This window comes from Amblyomma mixtum, chromosome 5, assembly GCF_055824585.1.
Source record: "Amblyomma mixtum isolate Tamu chromosome 5, ASM5582458v1, whole genome shotgun sequence".
In the NCBI taxonomy this organism is placed as follows: Eukaryota; Metazoa; Arthropoda; class Arachnida; order Ixodida; family Ixodidae; genus Amblyomma; species Amblyomma mixtum.
Window position 1 is genome coordinate 17,469,606 of NC_143016.1, and position 23,803 is coordinate 17,493,408.

The following is a 23,803-nucleotide window of genomic DNA, read 5'->3' on the forward strand; positions in this document are numbered from 1 at the left end:
TTTTTTGTTCGGTGTTTCTTTTTCTCGTCTGCTCTCTGCTGCATTTCTTTCCTTCCGCCTTCAGAGAAGCAGCCACAGGTGAAGAGAGACAGGAAGAATAAACTTTTATTTTATAAAAGGAGACCGGAGCGGGTTGCGGGCTGAGCCGCAAGGTGAAGTAGTTATGAGTTTGCCTTTTATTGTACGTATATTGCGTTTTTGTGCCAGGTTTCTGGCCTTTTGGCCCTTTGTGCTTCTTTTGCCGGTTTCGCAACGTGTCATGAATGTATAAAGCTGCGTCAAGCTTCACAGGATGCGCTATTCGCTTCATTGTTATACATTTCTTTTGTGAAATCCAACCGCACACTGGGAACGTGCGCTTGCGATAACTACATCTAACAACCTGTTCACTCTCTTAAACACTAGGGCATGATTTAGTTTTTGGCTTAACCAGACAGAATGGCTCATAAATGGAGTGCACAGGAGACGTAAGCAGTTGTCTTTACGGCTTTTGGAGCTGAAGTGGAATTTACCGTGAGCAGACATCAGCATTACAGAAACTGGAACCTATTTAGTAAGCTTACTGCCTGCGAACTATACTTAGGGGCAAAAAGTGAAATTTGCTTTCAGGCTGTCTGCTGCGAAGGCAGAATGTGAAACTCTGAGCTCATGGTTCATACATATGGTGAGCTCCAGAAGTGCACTTAACTCACATGTGGCGGCTGCGTTGTGCGTAGCGGTAGCGGCGCATAAATATATTTCGTTTGAATTTTAATAGATGCGTTATGTTCTTAGTGTAACTTCAGTCCCTGTGCTGCAAATATTCCCCCCGTGTCATATTAAGCCGTGAACATAATTACGTTTATAACCTTAGAAGCATCGCTAAATTAACATTCGCGAGTTGCACTTAACGAACTTACCTGAGAGACAACGAAGTAAGATGCACGAAAGGAACTCTTTTACGGCCTTCTGGCAAGCGGGGATCACAGTGCTTCTATTGTTTTTCTTCTGAGCCTAGACGTTTTTTACGAAAACGTTTTATTTATTTATGTTATGAATTTGTTTATTTACCCTCAGTGCCAGAGATATTACACAGTGGAGGGTTTAAAACGAATAATGGTTTGGTTTGATTTATTGGAGTTTTACGTCCCAAAGCGACTCAGGCTATGAGGGGCGCCCTAGTGAAGGGCTCCGGAAATTTCGACCAACTGGGGATCTTTAAAGTGCACTGACATCGCACAGTACACGGGCCTCTAGAATTCCGCCTCCATCGAAATTCAGACGCCGCGGCCGGGTTCGAACCCGCGTCTTTTGGACCAGCAGCCGAGCGCCGTAACCACTGAGCCACCGCGGCGGGGTAAAACTAATAATGATAGGAATGAAAATGCATTAAAACGACTAATCGGCAGGTTTTTCCATGATCCTTTAGTATTAGCTAAAGAGATTTGCCAAAGTTCTTTTTATCATCAGCTGACACTGTTTCGACAGGAAGGTGGTTTCATTTACGATATGTAAGAAGAATAAATAGCTGAACAAAATTTTGGGTTCCAGCGATCGTTACCGACTTTGCGAATGTGGTCAATTCGATGTGAACTATAAAGAGATTCAAGGATCAGTGTGGCTTACAGCTCGAAATGGCGTAAAGGTTTATGAAATAAGGCTAAACGCAAAATTTTGCATCGAGACGACAAAGGCGAAAGCTCGACGTTACCTTTCATGGCCGATATACTGGTCTTTCGATTGTAATTCGAAAGAATGAAGTAAGTCGAACTATTCTTTTAAATTCTACAAAATTCATGATTGGCATGAGCAGGATCCCATACTGGTGATGCGTACTCGAGTTTGGGACGCACATGTATCTTAAAAAGCAGCAGTTAGGGAAGGATAGAACGCTAGAAAAAGCAGGCGGAGGTAACATAACATGCAATTGGTATTATTGATTATGTAATTAATGTGAGTCGACCACACCAGGATAAGCTATTTGCAATATAAGCGCCGAGGGATTGACAGCGGCTGTGCCTGAGGACTGCCATGGGAAACACATAAATGATTTTGATATTTAAAACTTAAAAGAAAGCAAGTTCAACGGCTACTCACAATCCCACCAAGATCACATAGCAATATCTGGGGCATTCTTGGTAGTGCTATGACGTTAATTTCATTTTTATCTAAAGTCCCTCGTGCAGCTTGTCAGGAAGAGAAAAAAAATTAAGTCGCGTACCTGGGGTCAAATGTGTTATGAGCAACAGCATACTCCGCGACAAATTTTTTTAATGCGTTAACATTATAAGGCTATATGTGGAAGCGGAAATGGTGACCGCCGTCACGGTTGATGCGTGCGAACCTTGTGACGTCATCACAACCTGCCCACCGTAAAAGGAAGGAAGGAAGGAAGGAAGGAAGGAAGGAAGGAAGGAAGGAAGGAAGGAAGGAAGGAAGGAAGGAAGGAAGGAAGGAAGGAAGGAAGGAAGGGAGGGAGGGAGGGAGGAGGAAGGAAGGAAGGAAGGAAGGAAGGAAGGAAGGAAGGAAGGAAGGAAGGAAGGAAGGAAGGAAGGAAGGAAGGAAGGAAGGAAGGAAGGAAGGAAGGAAGGAAGGAAGGAAGGAAGGAAGGAAGGAAGGAAGGAAGGAAGGAAGGAAGGAAGGAAGGAAGGAAGGAAGGAAGGAAGGAAGGAAGGAAGGAAGGAAGGAAGGAAGGAAGGAAGGAAGGAAGGAAGGAAGGAAGGAAAGTGTATTTATTTAGCATAAAACATGAAATACAAACACACAACTTCAGGGACCCAACAAAATTTGTTTAAGGGTCCCTGTTTTGTTTAAGGAAAAGGTGGAAAAATTTGTTTAAGGAAAGGTGGCCGTTGATTATTGTTCGCGAGAGGTTGCTCGAGAAGAGCAGCTTGGATCTCACACGCCACATCGGCGGCTGTATTAGAAACAGCCACCTGTCGGGGCAGTGAAGCATTGCTTAACCGCTGCACCACTGCGGCAGGAGTGTTATGACTCGCTTTGCGCTTTGTATCTAGCGGCCGCGGTTATGAGGACTCCCACCGGTCTATTAATATAAATTAGGAAATTACATACTCCGCGTATATGGACAATAGCTACCACAGAATCATAGGCAAGATAAAATGCAGGCGCATTCAAATGATCCACCGATGATTGTCTAAGGGTACTGTGTTCTAGAACAGAACTTTCTGGCGGTGGAGCGGAAGGTATGGAGACGAAATACGCTCTCGATTCTTACGCAGCGGAATCTAGCCCCCGATTGCCGTTATTAGTTGCCAGTCAAAACATTGTATATTGTCATTATTCGTTATTTAAGGCATACTTCTAGCGCAGTTTCCAACGTCAAACATTAAGAATTAAAGAAAAAGCAAGTTTGCTGATTACAACGAATTTGCTCGGCAAGTCTAGTTACCTGAAGCTTCTATAAATAGCAGCAGCTGCCCCAACGATGGCGTGGAGGTACAGCCCCGCGGAAAGATCAACGGGCCCTGCGTCCAGGCGTTTCTCCAGGCTCACCGCCCTGCGGCCGAAATATTAGGTGGAATGAATGTTACAGACGCTCCACCCATTCAGCCTTTCCTCCATTGCCAAGAATAGCTGTTGCCGAGTATAGCAACGACCACTACACCCGAAGCTTGCTTCACAGTTTTCACGTCTGCACTCGAGGGTTGTACGCATTTTTAATGTTAAGTGACGTCAGTGTTGCGTAACATTACGTGAGTGACTATTGTACTAATAAATAATTGTGCAACAGCCCGTGAGCACTCACAAGAACCGGTATACATACTGGCGCTGCTGCATGAGGAGAAAACCGAGCATTGGATGGCTTTCTGCCAACATTATACAAGTCCGCTGTTATGTGCACCTGCTAGCTGTTTTATAACCAGCGAAAAAGATAATGCTGTTTTTTTGCGCTGCTAGTTTTTCAAGCACCGCATGCAACTGATCGCCATTCAAAACACGGAGAAGACCACAGTGTCGGTGGAGTTGCTGTTGCAAGAACGTATACATAGGCCCAAAAAAAATTGTTTGTTCGGCCCTTTACTGTCACGATTTAGTATTTTTCTTCCTCCTTTAACGACATTACGCGCGGAAAATTCGACGGGTCGTCTCATTTCTACAATCATATATGTATATCCCTCCCTTCTAGTATCAATACCCAAATCTACAATGCTGTCCAGCATTGTTACTCTGCCTCAACCAGCACCCCAGTTCTGCTGCCCTTAACTTTTCAAAAATGAACTGCTAGTGGTAGCAACGTCTTCTAGTAACCATCGACTACTTATCAAAAGTCCTCCGGACCAGTTTAAGAATCATCAATTTGGTTTCGTTCCCTGAAACTCCCTAAGCTTCACCGCAGTGAGTTGGGCTCTTGAATCCACAAGCGCAGGCGTTTCTCCACACTGTCGACACTTCCCTTTAATCTTTCCCTTTGAAACTATCCGTGCTTGTAATTTCCTGCCTGCACCCTCTCGAGTGCGCAATCGGTCCCGAATTTATAGTTCTTTCCACAATATTGCGCTTCCCTTCGTCAATGCGAGTAAGCTCGCACTCATCAGTTCCGACCTTTCTGCCTTTCGTGTGTCAGCCACTGGCCCGTTCTTTCTCAACGTATTCAGGATACCATATCTGAGAACATTACGTAAGTTACTGAGGGGAAAAAGCTTTTATCTTCCGACTACATCTTTTAGTCCTCATCCTTCTGGTGTTTCCAGTAGACTCCTCTTGTTCGCAGCTGACGCCATTTCCTTCCTCCTTCGTGCTCCTTACTTCCTCTCGTGTGCTCTTTCATTCACTTTTTCATCATCGTTCATTCTTCTTCTTCCTTTCATCTAGCCTTCGTGTGTTTTTTTATTTTTGTTCATTATTTTTTGTCGCCACACAGTAGTGCTTCATCCTTCATCGGATGTCCTCATCTCTGCTTAACTCCACGTGCCCTCAGCTTGAAGACACTCTGATTTTTCGTTCCTGCCGCCACTGCGGGCGCCTTTCACTCGCTTGCACTAAAAGAGCCTTCGCTTCGGGAAGTGTTCGTTACTGCGCTTGTGCCCATGCTAGCCTCGGTCGCTGCAAGAAGAGCGCTCCTATTTCCTGTCTCTCTTTTTCTCAGTCGAGCGGTGCTCACAATTTGCAAAATGATTCCGCACACAGTCCCTCTCACTGCAGTCCACGTGCCAAGCAAAACCGTCACGTCCGGGCTCTTATACTGCGTGCCCAGCAATGTCCGTACCTTTTCGTCACGGCGTGCCTCTTGCGTTGCCTAGTCTCGTTTCCTCGCTTCTTTTGCCGCCAGAAGAGAAGAGGAACGGAATCGCAGCGGTTCTGACGTGTCACGCATTCTCTCTCGCATTTAGTGTCCGCTCCCTCCGCAGCTACCTTACGCCACCGTAGCTCCTGGAGAGACGGGTGCAGGCTCTTTGTATAAGCACCTTTCTGTCACAACACCTTACGTGCTTCGTTTCGTACGCGCGCTGTCTCGGGAGTCGTCGCCATGTCCCACTTGTTCTCTTTGCGCGTGCCAGCGCTCTTTTCTTCTACTTGCTTCGGTGGCACCACGAAAACGCGGGATTCATTGCGACATTGTTATGCAACTTACCTGTAATCTGAACACACGGCACGGCTCTTACCGTGGACTGGAGCCCAGCCTTCGGCTAGGTGTTGGTCTGTGGTAGCTGTCGAACTCGATCGATGCACGCGTGGTCGGCGGAACAGTACCGCGAACGGGGTGCCACGTTCTTCTTTATTTTCTTGTCTTTTATTTTTTCTTATTTTTTTCACCCGACGATTGCGAATGTTTCTTGGCTACGATAATGGAAGAGATGTTTAAAGAGAAAAAAAAAGAAAGCGAGAAGGAACACAGGAAGCACGGCTGCATTTCTGGTAGACTCTCAGTTTCGAGGTAGGTGACTAACATGAGTACCCGGAAACGGCCCAACAACAGCAGGATGCTAGACTACGCCATGACTCCCCGTATTTAACGCCTTCTTCAACACTCCTCCTCTAGCCACTCTATCCACACGCAACATGACAGTCTCCTGGTATACGCACTTCTTTGTACCTTCCCTTTCTTTAAACCACCCTGTCCGTTCCGCCCGCTGAAATTGCGTGCTTAAATTTATTAACACCGCCCTTCCTCAAGCATTTGCAGCACACGACTCCTAAATTTTCCTAATCAATTCCTCCCTCCACACACACATAAAAAATGGAATCCTTCGCGAATTAGCTAACGGTGTCCTTCAAAGGCACCGTGAAAACTTCACCTTAGTGGCGCGGGTTTATTTCCTTTAAAGCAAACGTTTTTGCGTTGAAAATGTACCGGTATACCGGTACATTTTCAACGCAAAAAGGTATACCTTCGATGACATCATGATGCGCCCCCCACTTCGCGCTTTGCGCTGCGGAGAAACTTGAGAGCCGTCGTAATTTTAATCGGCCAATACGTCACCATTTAAAATGCTAGCCCGAAAGTACTTCGTATGCTTCGCCTTAAATTTTCACACATTCGACTTCTTTAAGTTCGTCGATTTCTAAAACATGTGCAGTTGCCCTTGAACATGTGCTGACATCGCGCAGCACATGTGCCGTGCGATATCATAGCCCATTTTTGTAAACTCCTCCGTCAAAACACGGTCGGCGCGGCAGAGATCGAACCGCGACCTTGAGATCAGTCGCCGAACGTCAAAGCCACTGAGCCAACGCGGTGTAATTTTGGAATTTAACATGGGTTTAACTGTTGTCCAAATTTACGAGGAGATAGATAATGCCGCTGCAGACGTTAAATGTCGATTCGCGCATAAAGTTTATCAATTGTTAAAACTATTTTTATCGCTATGTCTCGAAGACACATTTAATATAAATTCTCCTTTAGACTAAACTGCCCTCTGAGCACCGTTTAGTCAGCTTCTGTTAAGCAATCGCCTGAAGCTTGTGCTAGGTACTCCCGCCCGGACATGATCCAGAGACAACAATGTGTGCTGCTGCCTGCATCAAATTACGCCCACGGATTAGGCAGACAATTTTAAGTACAAACATAGGATCTGGAAGCCACAGAAAAATTATTGTACACATAGCAGGAACATCGTTGACTTGATAATGGCCACGCAGTTTCAAAAAATGCAAAATTTGCCTCGTTCAGAAAGTTCAGTTCAGCTGCAAGTATTAACACACGAGCGCGCAACTCATGGCACATTTTGCATATCATGCACGTACTGTTGCCATATTTATCTCAGGTGTCCGTTTGCGCAAGCTTTAGTCTACAGAGAAAAAAAAGAAAGAAAGTATAGAGTGATAAGACGAGCTCGAGAAGTTGCCGCTCTCTAGGGACATTTTAAGAGCGACGACAGCAGCGCGCTACGTTGAAGTGGCCCCTTTCTTCTCATCTTTCCACGCCTTTTGCGCGCTATTTCTATCTTCGGTATATGCATGTATACCTTTCATTATTTTTCTCTTTTTTTAAAAAAAATTTCCGTTTCTTGCTCAGTGGTGAGCTTTCCTCCCACGCCTTGTTTTCCCTTCAATGTTTTCTCAAGCAGCAGCCGCCGAAGTTGCTCCCACTCTCGTCCCTAGCCGTGCCGCCATTTCCGTGAACCGGGCACAGCAGCTCCGCCTGCAGGGAGCTCGTTCCTTTAGCTTCGCGAACTTCGTGCCCTTTTCGCCGCGCACGCATGACCGCGTGCACTCGAGCATGTTTTCCCTGCCCGAGGTGACTGTAGCTAGAGCAGAGTGAATGCGCAAAGAACGAAGGAAATGAATGCAAGAAAGAAAGAAAGAAAGAAGGAAAGGAAGAGAGAAAGAAAGAGAGAAGGAAAGAAAGAAGGAAAGAAAGAAAGAAAGAAAGAAAGAAAGAAAGAAAGAAAGAAAGAAAGAAAGAAAGAAAGAAAGAAAGAAAGAAAGAAAGAAAGAAAGAAAGAAAGAAACAAACAAACAAAACACTCTAGGGCAAGGAATAGTGCAGTATAAACATTGTGCTTGTGGCCCGCAGTGCAGTAATTTAGGAAAGAAAGAAAGAAAGAAAGAGAAAAAGAAAGAAAGAAAGAAAGAAAGAACGAACGAACGAACGAAAGAAAGAAAGAAAGAAAGAGAACGAACGAACGAAAGAAAGAAAGAAAGAAAGGAAGAAGGAAGGAAAGGAAGAAAGAAAGAAGGAAGGAAAGAAAGAAAGAAAGAAAGAAAGAAAGAAGGAAAGGAAGAAAGAAAGAAGGAAAGGAAGAAAGAACGAACGAACGAAAGAAAGAAAGAAAGAAAGAAAGAAAGAAAGAAAGAAAGAAAGAAAGAAAGAAAGAAAGAAAGAACGAACGAACGAAAGAAAGAAAGAAAGAAAGAAAGAAAGAAAGAAGGAAGGAAAGGAAGAAAGAAGGAAGGAAAGAAAGAAAGAAAGAAAGAAAGAAGGAAAGGAAGAAAGAAAGAAGGAAAGGAAGAAAGAACGAAAGAAAGGAAGAAAGAAAAAGAGAGAAAGGAAGAGAGGGGAGAGAGGGAGTAGGGGGAAGAAAGGAAGAAAAGACTGAGACCAATTTTTTGGGACAGTTACGTGCACACGAGCTGAAAATTACGGTATGTCGATAGACAAAAGTGACAAAAGCAAGAAAAAAGTCCCGAGCTCAAGACGAGCATAAAGGTGGCGCGGCACGTTGCCCGTGCACGCTGCTTAATCTCACACTCGTCACTTTATGCATCAAAACAAATAGAAGCCCAGAATTCGGGCGCCCCGCCGCGGTGGCTCAGTGGTTACGGCGCTCGGCTGCCGACCCGAAAGACGCGGGTTCGATCCCGGCCGCGGCAGCCGAATTTCGATGAAGGTGAAATTCTAGAGGCCCGTGTGCTGTGCGATGTAAGTGCACGTTAATGAACCCCAGGTGGTCGAAATTTCCGGAGCCCTTCACTACGGCGTCCCTCATAGCCTGAGTTGCTTTGGGACGTTAAACCCCAATAAACCAAACCAAGAATTTGGTCTTGGCTGCGTTTCGCGAACTATTCATACCAAGTATTCGACTTGTTGACAGTATTATGCGTCGCATTTGGACACTGCCTTTTTAAACGGCTTATGATATGTAGTTCCCTGAGGTACGACGACCAAGGGATGTATCGTTACAGCGGCAAAGTAAATGAAAAGAAGCATGCTGGCATACCACTGAGCACGACGTGTGAGTGACGTTCGTGGGTTTACAAAAAAAAATCCGCATGAAGATTAGCTTTTTTTCACAGCAGCGTCATTCTGTTGCGAAAATATTAGAGCCAACCCTTAGAGAAATTTTCTTAGACAGTCTATACACTGTCCATAGACTTCTGTCTATAAATTCTATGAACTATCTATAGAAAATCCTAGAGAGCAGTCTACAGACAATCAATATTTATGGCCATACACTTTTAGTAGACTTTTGTCTGTAGACAATCTACAGACTATGAATAGACAAAAATAACTATCTATAGGAAGGAAATAGACTCTAAGAATTCTATAGACTGTCTGTAGACCATTTCTATAAGGAAATATAGACTAGAGGCCCTTGGTAGACTTTACAAATATTGTACTGTTAGTGTTACATTTTGAGGCTAGGAGGAAGAACTGTGTGAATAAAGCCGAGTGGGTTCTGTTGTAAGCTGGCAACGACGTCATATGCTTTCTCGTATCATTCTGCACTCTAAAAAATTCAACCACGCAAAATTAAATCTCGTAAATTTAAAGCATCAAAGTAAAGTCAAGTACGTAATAAACTGTCAGGCGGCACTAATGCAAAGCATGAAAATGACAACAACGCCTGAAACACAGAGCGTAAACATATGAATTTCAGGTTCTGGGCCAATGTAAGAGTGTGTGTTTTAATCTCACGGATTCATTCAGTTAATAATAAAGCACACCAAAAACATAACTTAAGACTTCCCAGTCGTTTTATATGTTTGCTTTTTCTCAGTAAGCGCTCCTAGTTTGCGATGATCTCTACAATGTATAAAAAAAAAAGACTAAAAAAACACTCTAGGGCAAGGAATAGTGCAGTATAAACATTGTGCTTGTGGCCCGCAGTGCAGTAATTTAGGAAAGAAAACGGAGAGGTTGGACCTGCGAAATAACTTGTGAGCTTCATTTTTTTTTTAATTTCCTTAAGTTTTTGTACTTCACTACCACTGTGTTGGCCCACTTTCACGGTCTTCATCACAAGAACCATGTTTAGAACAAAAAGAGGCACTTGTATTGTACCTTAGAATGTTGGGCGAACATCGCCAAGCACTTTTACGTCCTTGAAGAAAATTGTTCCGACATTGTTTTCGCAGCTGTCAAAAACAATGTCTTTCCGATATTTAGTTTTTATATTCCTATGACAGACTTCATTGAAAGTGGTATTTTTGGTTCTCTTTCGTGCCCGCGTGATAGGTACACATATAGAGCCTCTCTTGTTCTTCAGTAGTTGCCCGTGTTTCATCAATTTTCTGTGCTTGCTTGCCGTTCTAAGTTGTATAGATTTTCGTGCTGATGCTCTCAAAATGCGCGCTGAGCGTAAAATATGTCTCAGTGAGCTCTCGGGGAAACGGGCTCTGAAATAAGGGTCATTATTGGCTTTTATTTGTTTTCTTTTTGTAAGATCGCGGAGCTTGACAATGATACCAGGACTGCCAATGATAGTAGCAGAAGGTGTTTTGTGCTTACCGCATAAGCTTTCGTCCTTTAGAAACCTATAAAAATATGCAATTCGATAACCATCAGAACAAAAACGAAAGATAATTTGATATGCAGTTAACACTGACAGTACGACAGCAAGAGCGGTGCTATCGGGCTTAGAATATTGTTTCATTGAATGCCAAGAGAACGCGCGATTTTAAAACACCGGAGAGCGAAACTAAGCAATAATAGCAAAGCCAGACAGAACTAACTTGGACAAAAAAGAGGGGACGATGCCTTTCAACAAGCATGGATAGGCAAAAGAAAGAGCCAACACTAGCTGCAGCAAGATATAAATTATGACCCGTATTGCTTATGTATTTTGTGTTCCTGAAATAGTGTTCCTGTTATAGCGTTATAGGATATAGGATAAAACTCTCAAAGGAGAACGTGGGTATGCTCCATTTTCCTTTCTATTGTTTTTTTTTTCGTCTGTTTCTTTTTGTAACCCGATGGATCCGTTCCTTTCGGCCTGCTGCTTGCAAAAGCTACATATAGCTTTTTCATGATCTCTGTCGCAACGACTCGTGCCCATAATTCCTGGTAATAATTCCCCTCCTTTCTTTCTCCTTACCTAACCTAGATACCACACAACTATAAACGCCATGGGACTCAATGAGCGATCACGTAAAACCCATTTTGGCTACGCTTGTGTCGAAAAAAAAAATATGCAGTGACATTTAGAAAGAATAAAACACGCAAGAATTAAATGTAGTCAGCTTTTAGAACGTCTCAGCCTAGGTGGCCAGCAATTTATTTTTGAAAACAACATTTTAAGCGGCGGATAGCTTAAATTAAGTCTGTGCAGTTGTAAGAAAAGCTCCAATAAAGACTCGGTAATGCTGTCAGCGCACGTACTTTTTGACGCAGGGCAATGAAGAGTTGTCCTTGCTCTATTGGAGCCATGCAGTGGAGCCGGCCCTAACGCATTTTGCTGTGACATTCGCTTAATAAACCCATGACAGACGCTTACTTAAAGGCATCACATGCTGACTTAGCGCTTGGCAACGCCGTTATTGGATAAAATGAACTCTTGACAAGCTTGATCATCTTAAAATCTCAACTATGTAGAAATCGTATTGCCAGCTTTGAAACATAGAAGGGATTCAGTAAACCGTTGGTCACTTAATGTAAAGAAAAATAAGGTAGGGGTTATATTGTTAAGGCATCACTAATGGGCAAGCGTTAATTTTTGCTGTACTGAGCTAACTCCCGTTGCTCTTCAACTACTTCTAACCCACAACAGCCTTTTGCATTTCTTACCATCGAACTTGCACACTATTCCCGAGCTGTTGAACGTACAAGAAAAGGGTCCGTCTGAATTTTGGATATTTGCTTTTGTCAGTGACACATAGGAAAGGAAATAACAGGTCATCAACGCAAATGCCGCAAATGAACAGAACGGCCAACTCTACGCTGTTAACTTTGATATATCTCAGCGTGGCGTGTTTTTGTGTTTCTTTTTTTTTACCTTTAATACCTTTGCTTTGATAGCTGCGCAGTTTCCCGTGCCCGACTCTAACCTCTGGCTCCTCCTCTCTTCCTCCCCTCCCTTGTCCCCCCCCCCCCCCCCTGCAGACAGCAACTTCGTGCTGGGCAATGCACAGGTGCCGGCGCTGTTCCCCATCGTGTACTGCTCAGACGGTTTCTGCGAGCTGACGGGCTACCCGCGGGCGCAGATCATGCAGAAGGGGTGCGCCTGCGCCTTCCTCTACGGGCCCGAGACCAAGGAGGAGGCCATTCGCCAGATCGACGACGCCCTGGAGAACAAGACCGAGCTCAAGCTGGAGGTCATCTTCTACAAGAAGAATGGTTCGTCTGCACACATCTGTACTATACCCTTCCACGCACAGGGGCAGATGATTGCACATGTTCTTGGGACATTTTCAAAAGAGAAGAACCTAACCGACACAGTGAAACAAATAGAGGACACACAACGATACAATACCAGCTAGTACTGCACTGTTATGTATCCTCCCTCTGCTGTCTTCAGTCGTCGCGGTCCTCCGCTTTTAATAATGTTTTACCAATTGGCCCTACAGCTATATGCAAGACGTACGTGCGCTGCTTAGATTGATAAAGACAGAGTTAAAGACGACAACACGAACGGTTAAGAGCAACAGTTCTACTTTCCTGCCCTACAGCTGTACCTTTCTGAATATTAATGATATCACGGGCTCAAACTTTTGATTGGACGATGACAGGCGACAGGCGGCACAAAGCTACGCACACCAAAGCTAAGCAAAATGCCGGGTTATTACGCTATCTAATATGATTAGACTCGCCGCTGCCAACTGTTACCCGGCTCTCATCATCGAAGCTAATCTTTCCAAGGCAGCTGGAAATGTTTTACTTTTTCTAGCACATCTGTATGTTTTCAACTTCTCTCACGAATACGTTTACGCAGCCTGACTCTGAAACGTTACAGCGGCTACACATGAATATTTAAAGTGAAGAATAAAACAAGCCCTGAAGTAAACGGAAAAGATAGACTAATTGCTAAGTCCTAGCGAAGGAAACAAAGCACTCACAATTCGAGAGAAAAGGTTATTTTCCTTACCTTCTTTGTTATGCCTCTCGTCTTTCAAGGCCTCCATTTATTTGCCTAAATTGCGTCCTAATGATATTGCTCTCCAGCCCTATATATAAATTAATCACAGTCACGATTTTTACTAATTTCGCCGTCAGAACGGCGGGTCTAAATATGAAAAAAAAATCCAAAGTAATGTTTAAAGGTCTCGGAAGGGAAGAAGAGTTCATGACAGGCAGCGAATCGTAGAAAGGGGTACGGGAATACATCTACCATGGGCAGGTAATGACCGCAGATCCGGGCCATGAGATTGGAATAACTGGGATAATAAAAATCGCGAGCAGTGCATCTGGCCGGCACTCTCTTGTCATGAATAGCATTTTACCAGTATCAAGAAGAAAAGAAGAAAATACATAACAGCTAAATCTTATCCAAACTAACCTATGGGGCAGAAACTTGCAGGCTGACGAAAAGGGCTGAACTTAAACTGAGGACAGCTCAGCGAGCATTGGAACGGAAGATGGCAGGGGTAGCGTTAAGGGACAGGAAGAGGACAGAGTGAGTCAGGGTACAAACGCAAGTTAATGACATCTTAGTCGAAATCGAGAGGAAATGGGCATGGGCAGGGCATGGAATACGAAGGCAAGGTAACGGATGGTTCCTTAAGTTAACGGAGTGGATTCCGACAGAGGAAAAATGCAGCAGGGGGCTTTTAAATGATAAAGAAGTGGCCGCACGTGGCACAGAGGAGAGTTAATTGGACTGATATGGGGGGGGGGGGGGGGGGGGGCTTTGTCCAACAACGTAGTTAGGCTGATGATGGAGGCAGCATGATGATGATTATGATAATGATGGTGATGACGAAACTGGTTTGTGTTGTCTCTTACAAGCATCAGCGTATGGCTTGCACTACTTCCCCCCAACCAGCGTACGAGAATGAGCAATTCTAGCTGGGCTATGATCTCTCTACTGAGGATCGTGTCTCCCGTGGGACCTCGATCCATCGCAGGCAGCCCTTTCTGGTGCCTGCTGGACATCGTGCCCATCAAGAACGAGAAGCACGAGGTGGTCCTCTTCTTGGCCTCCCACAAGGACATCACCAAGTCCAAGATGGCCGAGATCGAGACGGACGACGCGGACGAGACCGCCGAGCTGGGTACGGCGCCTCTCCAGTCCTCTCAGCTTTTTGCTTACTCCGCTCGCTCGCTCGGGGCAGGTGCGGAGACGACGAGTCTTGTGCAACGGAGCTCGCATTGCATGTTTCCAACTCCTACAGCCTTACGTTATCCACTGTGAGGTGTCAGTGGGCGACTACAGTGTTGGGAGAACGTGAAAAGAAGAGTCGAGACAGGTTGCGGACATAATTCTGATCATCAACCAATGACAATGTTTTACCAGTATGTCGCCTTCCCCTTTGAAGAATGTCACGAAACATTAAAACGTTTTTAGTAGTATAGAAGAGACATATTAACTGGCAGTGCAAAATTTCAGGCAGGTTGTAAAACCGCGTTGAAGAATGTGGACACCATGAAGAAAGTTGTCACAGCTTCTGCACAGATTTCTCGATACAATGCTTGCCTCAACTCCTCAGTTCCTGCTTTCCAGCCTTCATCCTTGCCTTCCTTTGTTCTCCTGTCTGCGCTACCTCTACACCTGCGCAATAAACTTAACTCAGTTCCTTGCCCATTACTTCTGGTTATCAAATGAGATACTGGCGCTAGCAACGGAACCACCATCAAAGACGCACAATACTAATGTTCCTCCCATCCGCTGTTCCCCCAGCATCGCAATAACCACCCTTAAACCGAAGAAATCGCACTTAGATTAGGCCCTACGAGCCTGCTACCGCAGCTCCGGTCATTATTCATCTGATTATTTTGTTACTCTCTCCAAGCTTAGTAGGTCTAGCTCGGCAGCGAAAAGCACTTGCCACTTTGGGAGCTGTCACGACTGATTTCACTACGTTATAGTCTTATTTTTGTTCGCTGCAATTTTAACTGTCAAGGAGATCGAGATAGAAGAAAGATCAAGCATCGCTGTCGTCCTTAAAGTGCACGAAAAATATTACAGGGGCAGCAAACTAAATGAGGGGTTTCAAAATCTCTTCTAAATAGGTGTATCCACATTAACCTCGATTTGTTTTCTTTTTCACGTCGTGAACTACATAATTTGTTTTTGAATAACATGGTTATATTTCATTATGTATACATATTGGTGTTTCGTGTATTCTCGGGTGCTTCCTTGATGTGCTTTTTTTTAAATTGTATAAACTATGGTGTTGCCTCCCTGTCAATAATTAGGATTGTAGGCTCGTCAAGCTGCCCAAGGGCAGCTTTTTTCTACGATTCCTCCATCTGTAGTGTTAGATGGGAAATAAACCTTGAAACTTTGATTTGAACTTGGAGAACGCCGAAATTCCATTTGTCGTCTTTTTGGGTAAATACAAATGTAACCACTGCTTTAACAAATATATCAATGGTGAGTCCCACGAGAGCCCAGTAAAGGTATGCGGAATAGTTCGAAAGTTGTTTTTCGAGAACAACAGGCAAAGCACAGCCAGCAGTGCAGTAGTACAACCCACTGGGACTGCCTCTCGCATCAATTCGTCAACCTTAGCATACTGTGGCCCTGAATATTTCTTTAGAGGGTTACGATGACCTCAAGGCAATAGTGTTCGCGCATATCTACAATTTGCTGCTTGAAAACGAGCTCGCAACAGCGCTGCAAAATAAGTCATTTTCTTGGTTACTTTTTCTGTTTCGGTAAATTTATCACAAATTCCGGTAACTCGATCTCGTTTAGAGATGCAAATCTCCCTAAAAAGTACTTTTCTGTTCTTACGCTATGTGCAGCAAAAAAAAAAAAGCGTGCTCTGTGCAACTAACAAAACTGTAATGCTCAAGTATGCACAGCTGCAGAGATTGTTTTTTTATTGTTGGATTGCTAGATTCTATCTGCTTCCTTACGGCGGAATGCTCGTGCCAGTGGAAGCAGCGGAGAGGGATATAAATGGATCTTTCGAGAATGTGTTCCTCGTGGTAAGATAATTTAATCGAAATACGGTTGGCGGACGTTTATTATTTATCTTTTTTTTTTTGCGAAAGGCGCGCAGTTATCTTTAAAGAGTCGACTCATCACTGAAAGCGAAGCAAGGCGTACATAATTGCGTTTTTGCTTGTGAAAAATTTAGGCACTCACGTCAGCGAAATTGGTTTTCCCGAACGAAATCGCCTAAAGGGATGACAGCTTGCCTCACATACGCAAAAAAGAGAAAGTGCACGTACCGTGTGAGCTCACCTGCTGATCTACACATGGTGGGATCTCTTGCCTACCCACCCCATTTTTTTTCCAGCCGTCCCTAATTTATAGCCGTGTAGGAGTGCCTCCACAGAGCTTTGCTCTTATGTTAGTCCAGTCACGCACAAACGAAGTGGTCGACCTTGTTTTGGCAAGCCTGTGCGTGTGGTCCTTGAGAGTGCCATCAAGGGACCCGTGTTCCGGGGATTCATCCCTAATTGGGAATAGATGGCACCTTTTCTTCCGGTATGGTACCCCGATGACTTTTACTCTGCGGGTCAATCGGTCCCGCGAGCCACATATGCACAGCATTCAGTAGGGCAGGCCGGGAACCATTTCTAGGCTACACCGATTTTATTCTTATGTAATGCTTCTTTCTTGCCGCACGGGATGGCGCTGTCTGACATACCAGAGCAAGGCTGCATCACGGCACACGTGAACCTCACACGAAAACAGAAGGGAAAGGAGGGGATGAAGCAAACGTACGGAAACGCTCGGAGGTTAACTATACGTAATGCTCGATTGTACGCCCACCACAGACGCACCAGTAAAGGAACACAGCGCGCTGTACATGTCACTTCGCCATCTGTACTAATGTTCAGTTGTATAACTGCTTCCAGCACTCAGCACCAGCTAGTTTGAGATAAATTTGCGGGGGGCAGGGGCAGCCCATTCCTGTGGCTGGTTGTTTTTTTCGCCCTCATTTTTGTTTATCTTTTTTTTAAACGGTGTCCTTTAAACTACTGCTGCTCTTCCATGCGGTCAGCTAGGTCAGGTCTTGCGGCCGCAAATGTCGCCCTTATGCTCCACCATTCAGTGTTGGTCTCTAAAAGCTGAGGTGCACCTGAAGAGGCCGACGTAATGGAACCGGCGAATTAAAGCTGTATATATAAAAAACGCGTGCAGACGCCAACGGCAACGTGGACCTGGAAGGCTGCGTGCAGAGCAACAATTACCAGAGGAGACGGAGTCGAGCGGTCCTCTACCAACTCTCGGGGCACTACCGCCACGAGAAGAAGATGTCAAAGCTCAAGCTCAACAACGTGAGTGCACCCTCTTCGCCTGTCTCGCTACTGTCAGTTGCAGGTTGAACATAGAGGCCGCATCCCATCCCGCAGTAAATGTGTTTAACCAGTGTTTGTCGCTTGCTGCAAAGCAGTGATTCATCCTGTTTTCGCATGGCCGCCCACTACACAGTCTAATTAAAGAAGAAATGAAACCTGAGAATGGTGTGATTATGTTTTCTTCTTTTGAAAATATTATCGTATTTGCATGGCTTTCGAATGCGGGTAACAGGCTATGTGTGGTCGAGCATGTTTGGTGAATGGCTTTCGTGCGAAAAAGAAGTACCTGAATTTTCTCGATTCTTTTATCCAAGTTACAACGCTGGTTTCGACTTCCTCGAATAGACTGGCGTATACCAGTGAGAGGGATATTTAGTAAGAGAAGTGGCAGGGGTAAAAGTTGGGCCTGGTTAGTTTAGGTCCGACCTCCAACTAAAGGGAAGAGGAAGGAGAGTATACTGTTACGGTGCATAGTCGCAAAGCGAAGAAGACGTTCTCTTGGACGCTCGGCAGTTGACGACGACGAGGACATTGCAGTTAGTGCTTGGGGTGACTTGGTTTGGTGTGCCTTCTGACTGCGGCCTGTCGCGCCTGCAAAAACTGGGAAGAGTATTTTGCCGGTAGTGGTGGTGCTGGTTACAACTTTTATTTGCAATAAAATAAAGAAGGTCCTCAAGGGCAGAGTCTTGTTTGTCCAGGAGTCCACGGGCCTGGGCTTCACGGAGAGGTTTGTCCACTAGCCATTTCTGGCCAATTGGTTGCGCAACCCGCACAGCGGCCTCCTATGAGGAGAGGAAGGGTCGGGTATGGGTGCACTGCCGCGGGTTGGGGGCATTCTCCCAGGTAGCGTACGAGGCTGGCCTTGGCCGCCCCACACGTGGCGCAGAGTAGGACAGTCAAGGTAGGGTGGTAGCAGCGATGAAGGAAGTATGCGTGATGATATACGGAAACCTCATGGCACATACCGATATCCTTCTGATGTCTCGCATCGAAGCCCACAATTTAGTTGGTTAAAATTTGTTGTTAAAAACAGCTGCAGCTAAGAATACAAGATTGCGAGCTGCCGCAGGGTTAGAAGAAAGAAATGAAGCAAGAAAAATGGTTGATTAAAACAGAGAAGCAATCGTTAGCTGTGGAGGCTTCCAGAAGCTCGGCTAGTGGATGCTTGAGCGAACATACGAGATGGTGGCCATTTGATTAAGTCCCTACAAACTGAAAAAATTATTATTTTGCGTACTCATTTTAGTTCCGAGAAGGCTGCGGTGGCAGCGAAACTGGCATGCTAGAGGGCTAGCCGCATACTAAGAAAACTTCGCTACGCTTAGCTACATTCTTCTGACAGTTTTCTGCTGCTGCTTCTAAAAGTTCAGCGTACAACGATATGGGAGATGTTTGTTCGGTATGGTAATTTCGACCATAGCGAGTTATTGAACTTGCGCTGACATCACACAATAAACTGGCGTTTACGTATTTCGCCTCCATCGAAGTGCGGCCGCCACGACCAGGGTTCGATCCCGCGTCATCGGTCTCAGTAGCCGAACGCCGTAACCATCAAGCCATGGCGGCTTTGTACGCAGCCTATAGAGTCATCGCGCTGCAGTGCTGTGGTGGTTGCAGGGCACAGCCTTCTATTAAAAAAGATCGGCACCATTCAACGCCCACGTAGGCTCAAACCTTACTGTTCTAAACAAATAGGTTTGACAACAAACAATACGAAAGCGCGAAACTTTAACCTAAATATGCGTTTCCTGACGAAAGATTTTTCTATCGTCAGAAAATGCTGTAATGCCTAAATTAATTCCACTCTGACCTTAACTTTCTTTCACTAACCCTCTCTTCGTGGCAGTCTTAACACAGCAGTGCTCCGTGCCATGTGCAGGCATTCTTTTTCAGGCAGAACGATGCTTTCTGCCCTGTGACCAACGCTGGTGTCTTTTGTTGTGGTTGCGAAGTTTCATTACCAATAAAGCAGACAAAGTGCCCTGGCTTTCATTCGTGAATTACAGTCATAACCTACTTGAACGTTTAAAAAGCGATTGCCTGCAAATTGCGGAAGAGCAAACAGCAAAAAGAATAACCTGAAATAGAAGTTGAAAATAAAAGCACCATGGTATTATGGTGCCATGCAGTGGCTTCATGACATACGCGCTGCGCGCTCCTGGCTGTCCTCCTGGCGACTCCCCGAACAACGCGAGAGCGTTGTCCTTCCGCAGCACTGATATCTGCGGCCGACGCAGGCGGGCGTTCCTCGCAGAAAGGCACATATTGCGCGGGTCTCGTCGACGGGATTACTTTGTGATTGTCACGAGGCCAACACCCTCGTAAGCCAGACAGGGGCGTCAATGCCACTCGCGTAGAGACCCTTCTCGGAAAAGCCGCTTAGGGTAATTGCGCGCCGCGAGGGCTGCTCCTCGGCACGCCCGAGAAGCAAGGAACGCCGTCACGTCGTTGCGAAACCGATTCTCATCAGCTCTCGCACGCGTCAACTTCCGCGCACATCATCGATGCGATGACCGCGTCGCCACGTGCAGCATCAATGCTCTCTTCAGTCCATTCCTACCCCATTCGAAGAACGAAACAACTCGCTTCTTGATGTTGCACCAGTCGCGAACCGCAGCCAGTTTATTTTTTGTGTGCGACATTTTTGCGAACCTTAATATGGTTATTTTTTTGCTTTCTTACCATTCATTCTCATTGTTTCCCGCAGTTTATTTCTCCCCGAATCTATACGCATAGCTCAAAAGAAAAAGCAGTTTGTTGTTGACCGTAAGTAAATAAACAAACAAAACAATTCTTGTTGTAACTGAAGAAAACTGGTTATTTTCCACTAAGCTTGCTTTTGTCATGTGGCGATCGCCGCAGCGTATCCCCATGACCCCTTTCTTTAGCGTCTTGTGGGTGTCTTCAACGCTGAGTGTCACGCATAAAAGTATCCATGTTATTGACGCGACAGCACGATATCCGCATAGCTGTGCGGTAGACGCCAGTTTGAATATGCACCGCTCGTGGCCACGTAGTTGGCAACTTGGGGCGTGGCACAGATACCTTCCAGTTAGCCGATGCAGCCTGAATAGGGTTTGTCATGTAAATGAAAATGTTTTGTTAACGCAAGGAAGAGAAGATTCCGCGTGACAGCTGTGTTACCTGAATTAGCTTTTCTACATGCCAAGGACGGGCCTTTGGCGAACCCTAAACCTTTGTTTCACAGGCCATGTACGACCTCTACAGTACATGCGGCAGTACCATGGCTAACACTACCAAACAGAAAGAGAGTTTCGAAACCTTTCCTAATTTGCTTAATGCCCAGCACAGCACCGCACTCGCAAAAGTACAGCAGACCAACGCGACGCGTCGTTGAGCTCGTTCTCGAATTTTCTGCTCCGTCGAGTAGCGCCTCCGTCGGTCTTAGAAAGCGAAGCATTGCACACGACTTCACCGTAGTTGTAGTACACGTCTCATCCCGTTCTGGCTTCGCAAAAGTTCTCCATTCAGTGAAAACAAAGTAACGCCGCGTCTCTCGGCATCGCTCCTTTTAATAACGTCCGAGAGCAGTGACCCCTCAAACGAGAACCCTATCGCGCAATTTCTGTGCCGTCGGCGACCGCGCCGGAATAGAAAAAAAAAAAAAAGGAATCCTGTGTTTTGGCCTGTTGATTCGACAGGAGAGGGCAAGTACTGCGTTGCCGTCGCTTTTGTGAGGGCCGTGTCTCGTTACGACGTTCCCCCTCGCAATAAGCGCGTCTTAATAACCCCTCTTGCGAGACCTCTTTCTTCGCGTGGCATAATATTTGCCCGGCGCCGAGTAATAGCTGAAGTCGCGTCAAAAGGAACCTTTGCAATGAGACGTTCACTGACCGGCTCGGACTTGGCCTTTCATCCTGAAAATGAGAGGTGCGCTCCCGTAATCGAGGCGAAGCTCAACACGCGGATGGTCGGCGTTGTGAAACCATGGTGCTCTCCTTTCGTCGTCGATTCTGTAACTTTGCCTTCTATCAGAATTTTTTTCTTTTTTTCACCGCCGAGAACTTGCTTTCAGAACCCGACGGTATAAATATAGACCTGTAGTTTGTTTGTGTTTCCGTCTTCCTGCATGTATTCACGACGATTCGCTTTTCTTATCAGCTATGTAAAACATAACAAAACTGAAGACCCAACCCATGGAGGCTGATCACAGGCGGCAGACACAGCCATTGAAATAGTATGCCCATGGACGATCCTTGTGTTTTGGCTTGTGCCTTCACGAGTTCGCATTCGTTCACTTTATTTCCTTTCGGTGTTTTCAAGCTTCGGCTCCTTATAGGACTACGTCACATGGTCGAATTAAGCGGGAAACCTAATTACGGGAAGTCGAAAGAGGGCAAGTGTCGCATACTAGTGTTTTCTCTCCTGTGATTGTTTCATCTAAGCTTCTCTACATATCTCTACCACTGCCGTTGTTTCCTTTAAGATAAAAATTTTCACCAGCTTTCTGAAAAAGAAAACTAAAGAATGCAGCGTTTAGAACTCCCATCCAAAGCGCTAGTTCACCAATAGGCGCTGCATAATGCTGAAGAAAAGTTTTGTCACCTTCTTTACTTTACCTTAATTTTGCGTTCTTAGGCTTTCGTTTCAGTTTACGTTCACTTTATTCTAGATGTTTTGCAGTCTCACAACGGTGATACTTCGTCAGTACAATGGCTTTCGCTACTCGTTTTAAAATATCCTGTGCCGATATATCAGCGCAGTGGTGAGTATACGTCAAAACTGAGCCGCCTCGTCAATGCGAACCACTCACTGTACATTGATGTTGAATAGAACCGTCAATTAAGGAGCCGCGTACCACACGTGCAGAACCTGCTGCACTCGACGGCCCTGCCCGAGTACAAGACGGCGGCCATCAAGAAATCTCGCTTCATCCTCTCCCACTACGGCGCCTTCAAGACCTGTTGGGACTGGCTCATCCTGGTCGCCACGGTCTACGTCGCCGTCGTCGTGCCTTACAGCGCCTGCTTTGGCGAGATGCAGGTACGCCGACCACGATTCGACTTGGACTGCTGCGCGAAACGATCCACGATGTCATTTAAAGACTCTCACTGGTTCGGGCAGTAACATAATCCCCGAAGGAGCGAAAGTGGAACAGTTGCCATGTGTTAAAGCTTAACCATCACAGCTACTGCCGAAGGTTCATCCACGTTTCTCCACACCCACGCACATGCTATTCCTTTGTAAGGTGCAGTGCTAGGTATGGAGTGTTGTGTACATTAAGCCCGAAACGCACGTCCTAAATACATTCCGTTTTGTACCAGTTCCAGGTTCCTTACGCAAAAAAACTAACTTCACGTGAGAATGAGGTGGCGCAGACAGTAGAAGTGCACTGTCGTGACTTTGCACATGTCATGACTGTGTAGAAGGTTTCCTTCAAGGCAGCAATTACCGCAAGCTCATTCGAATACTAGCCTCTTTTACCGGTCACACCTCGGTACCGCAGGCCGAGGCAGCATCTCAGTCTCGCTTAATGAAACAGTGCGCTTGACCCGTCCTCCGTCTCGTCCCGTGTCGCAGAGCCACAGCGTGCAGCAGCAGCAGCAGCGGCGGTACGCCCTGGCCGTGGGCCTCAACGAGAGCTCACTGCTGGAGCTGCCCGCCGCCGCCAACGAGAGCAGCGGCGCCGGTGGTGGTGGTGGTGGGGTCCCGGCGGGGAGTGCGCTGCCGCCGCCAGCCGCCGAGCTGCAGCTGGACGGCAACAGGACAATCATCTCCGACGTCATCGTCGAGGCCATGTTCATCATCGGTGCGTATGCACCCGCGTCCTTGTTGTACTCTTCATCGATGCTTAACGGAAGCTGTGCCGCAGCACTATTGTCCTTAGCTGTTGTTACGCTCGTGCTACGAGTTTCTGCAGCCTTCGCCGCTGGTAGTGCGCGACCGTTGGTTCCATTACCATTCCACATCATCACGATTAGGAGTGAACGTGATCTGGCATGTCTACAGGCGTCTTTGCATTTTTCTTTATTATTACCATAATTTGGGAGGCAGCGACAGTGCCTGGAGCTTTGGTTGGTACGGGACACCAAATCCTCAAAATTTTGTGTTTTCCTCCTGTGGTGCGTACGCGGTAGGACGGAACACGAAAGAATGCAGTTTGTCTGGTTTTCCTATTCTGATTTCTGCTGTGCACTAAAACTGACTTTGTCCATAATTGTTTATGAAGATAGATTAGAGATAGACATTTCATTGTATAAGTGTCATGACCACCTTCGTAGTTTCTCGTCGAGAAAAACTCCGCTGTTCACACGTTCTCTAAGA

General features: G+C 45.8%; 1 protein-coding gene across 3 annotated transcripts in view; it reads left to right on the top strand.

The window, feature by feature from the left end:
- Positions 1-23,803, top strand: part of Elk (Eag-like K[+] channel) — a 318,564-nt gene that overhangs the window by 251,429 nt on the left and 43,332 nt on the right. For all 3 annotated transcript variants that reach the window (XM_089543496.1, XM_089543499.1, XM_089543497.1), the window contains 5 exons: positions 12,206-12,439; positions 14,167-14,313; positions 17,361-17,497; positions 22,349-22,522; positions 23,060-23,288. In XM_089543496.1, the coding sequence (XP_089399622.1) occupies positions 12,206-12,439; positions 14,167-14,313; positions 17,361-17,497; positions 22,349-22,522; positions 23,060-23,288 (921 nt within the window). The remainder of the gene's footprint in view (positions 1-12,205; positions 12,440-14,166; positions 14,314-17,360; positions 17,498-22,348; positions 22,523-23,059; positions 23,289-23,803) is intronic.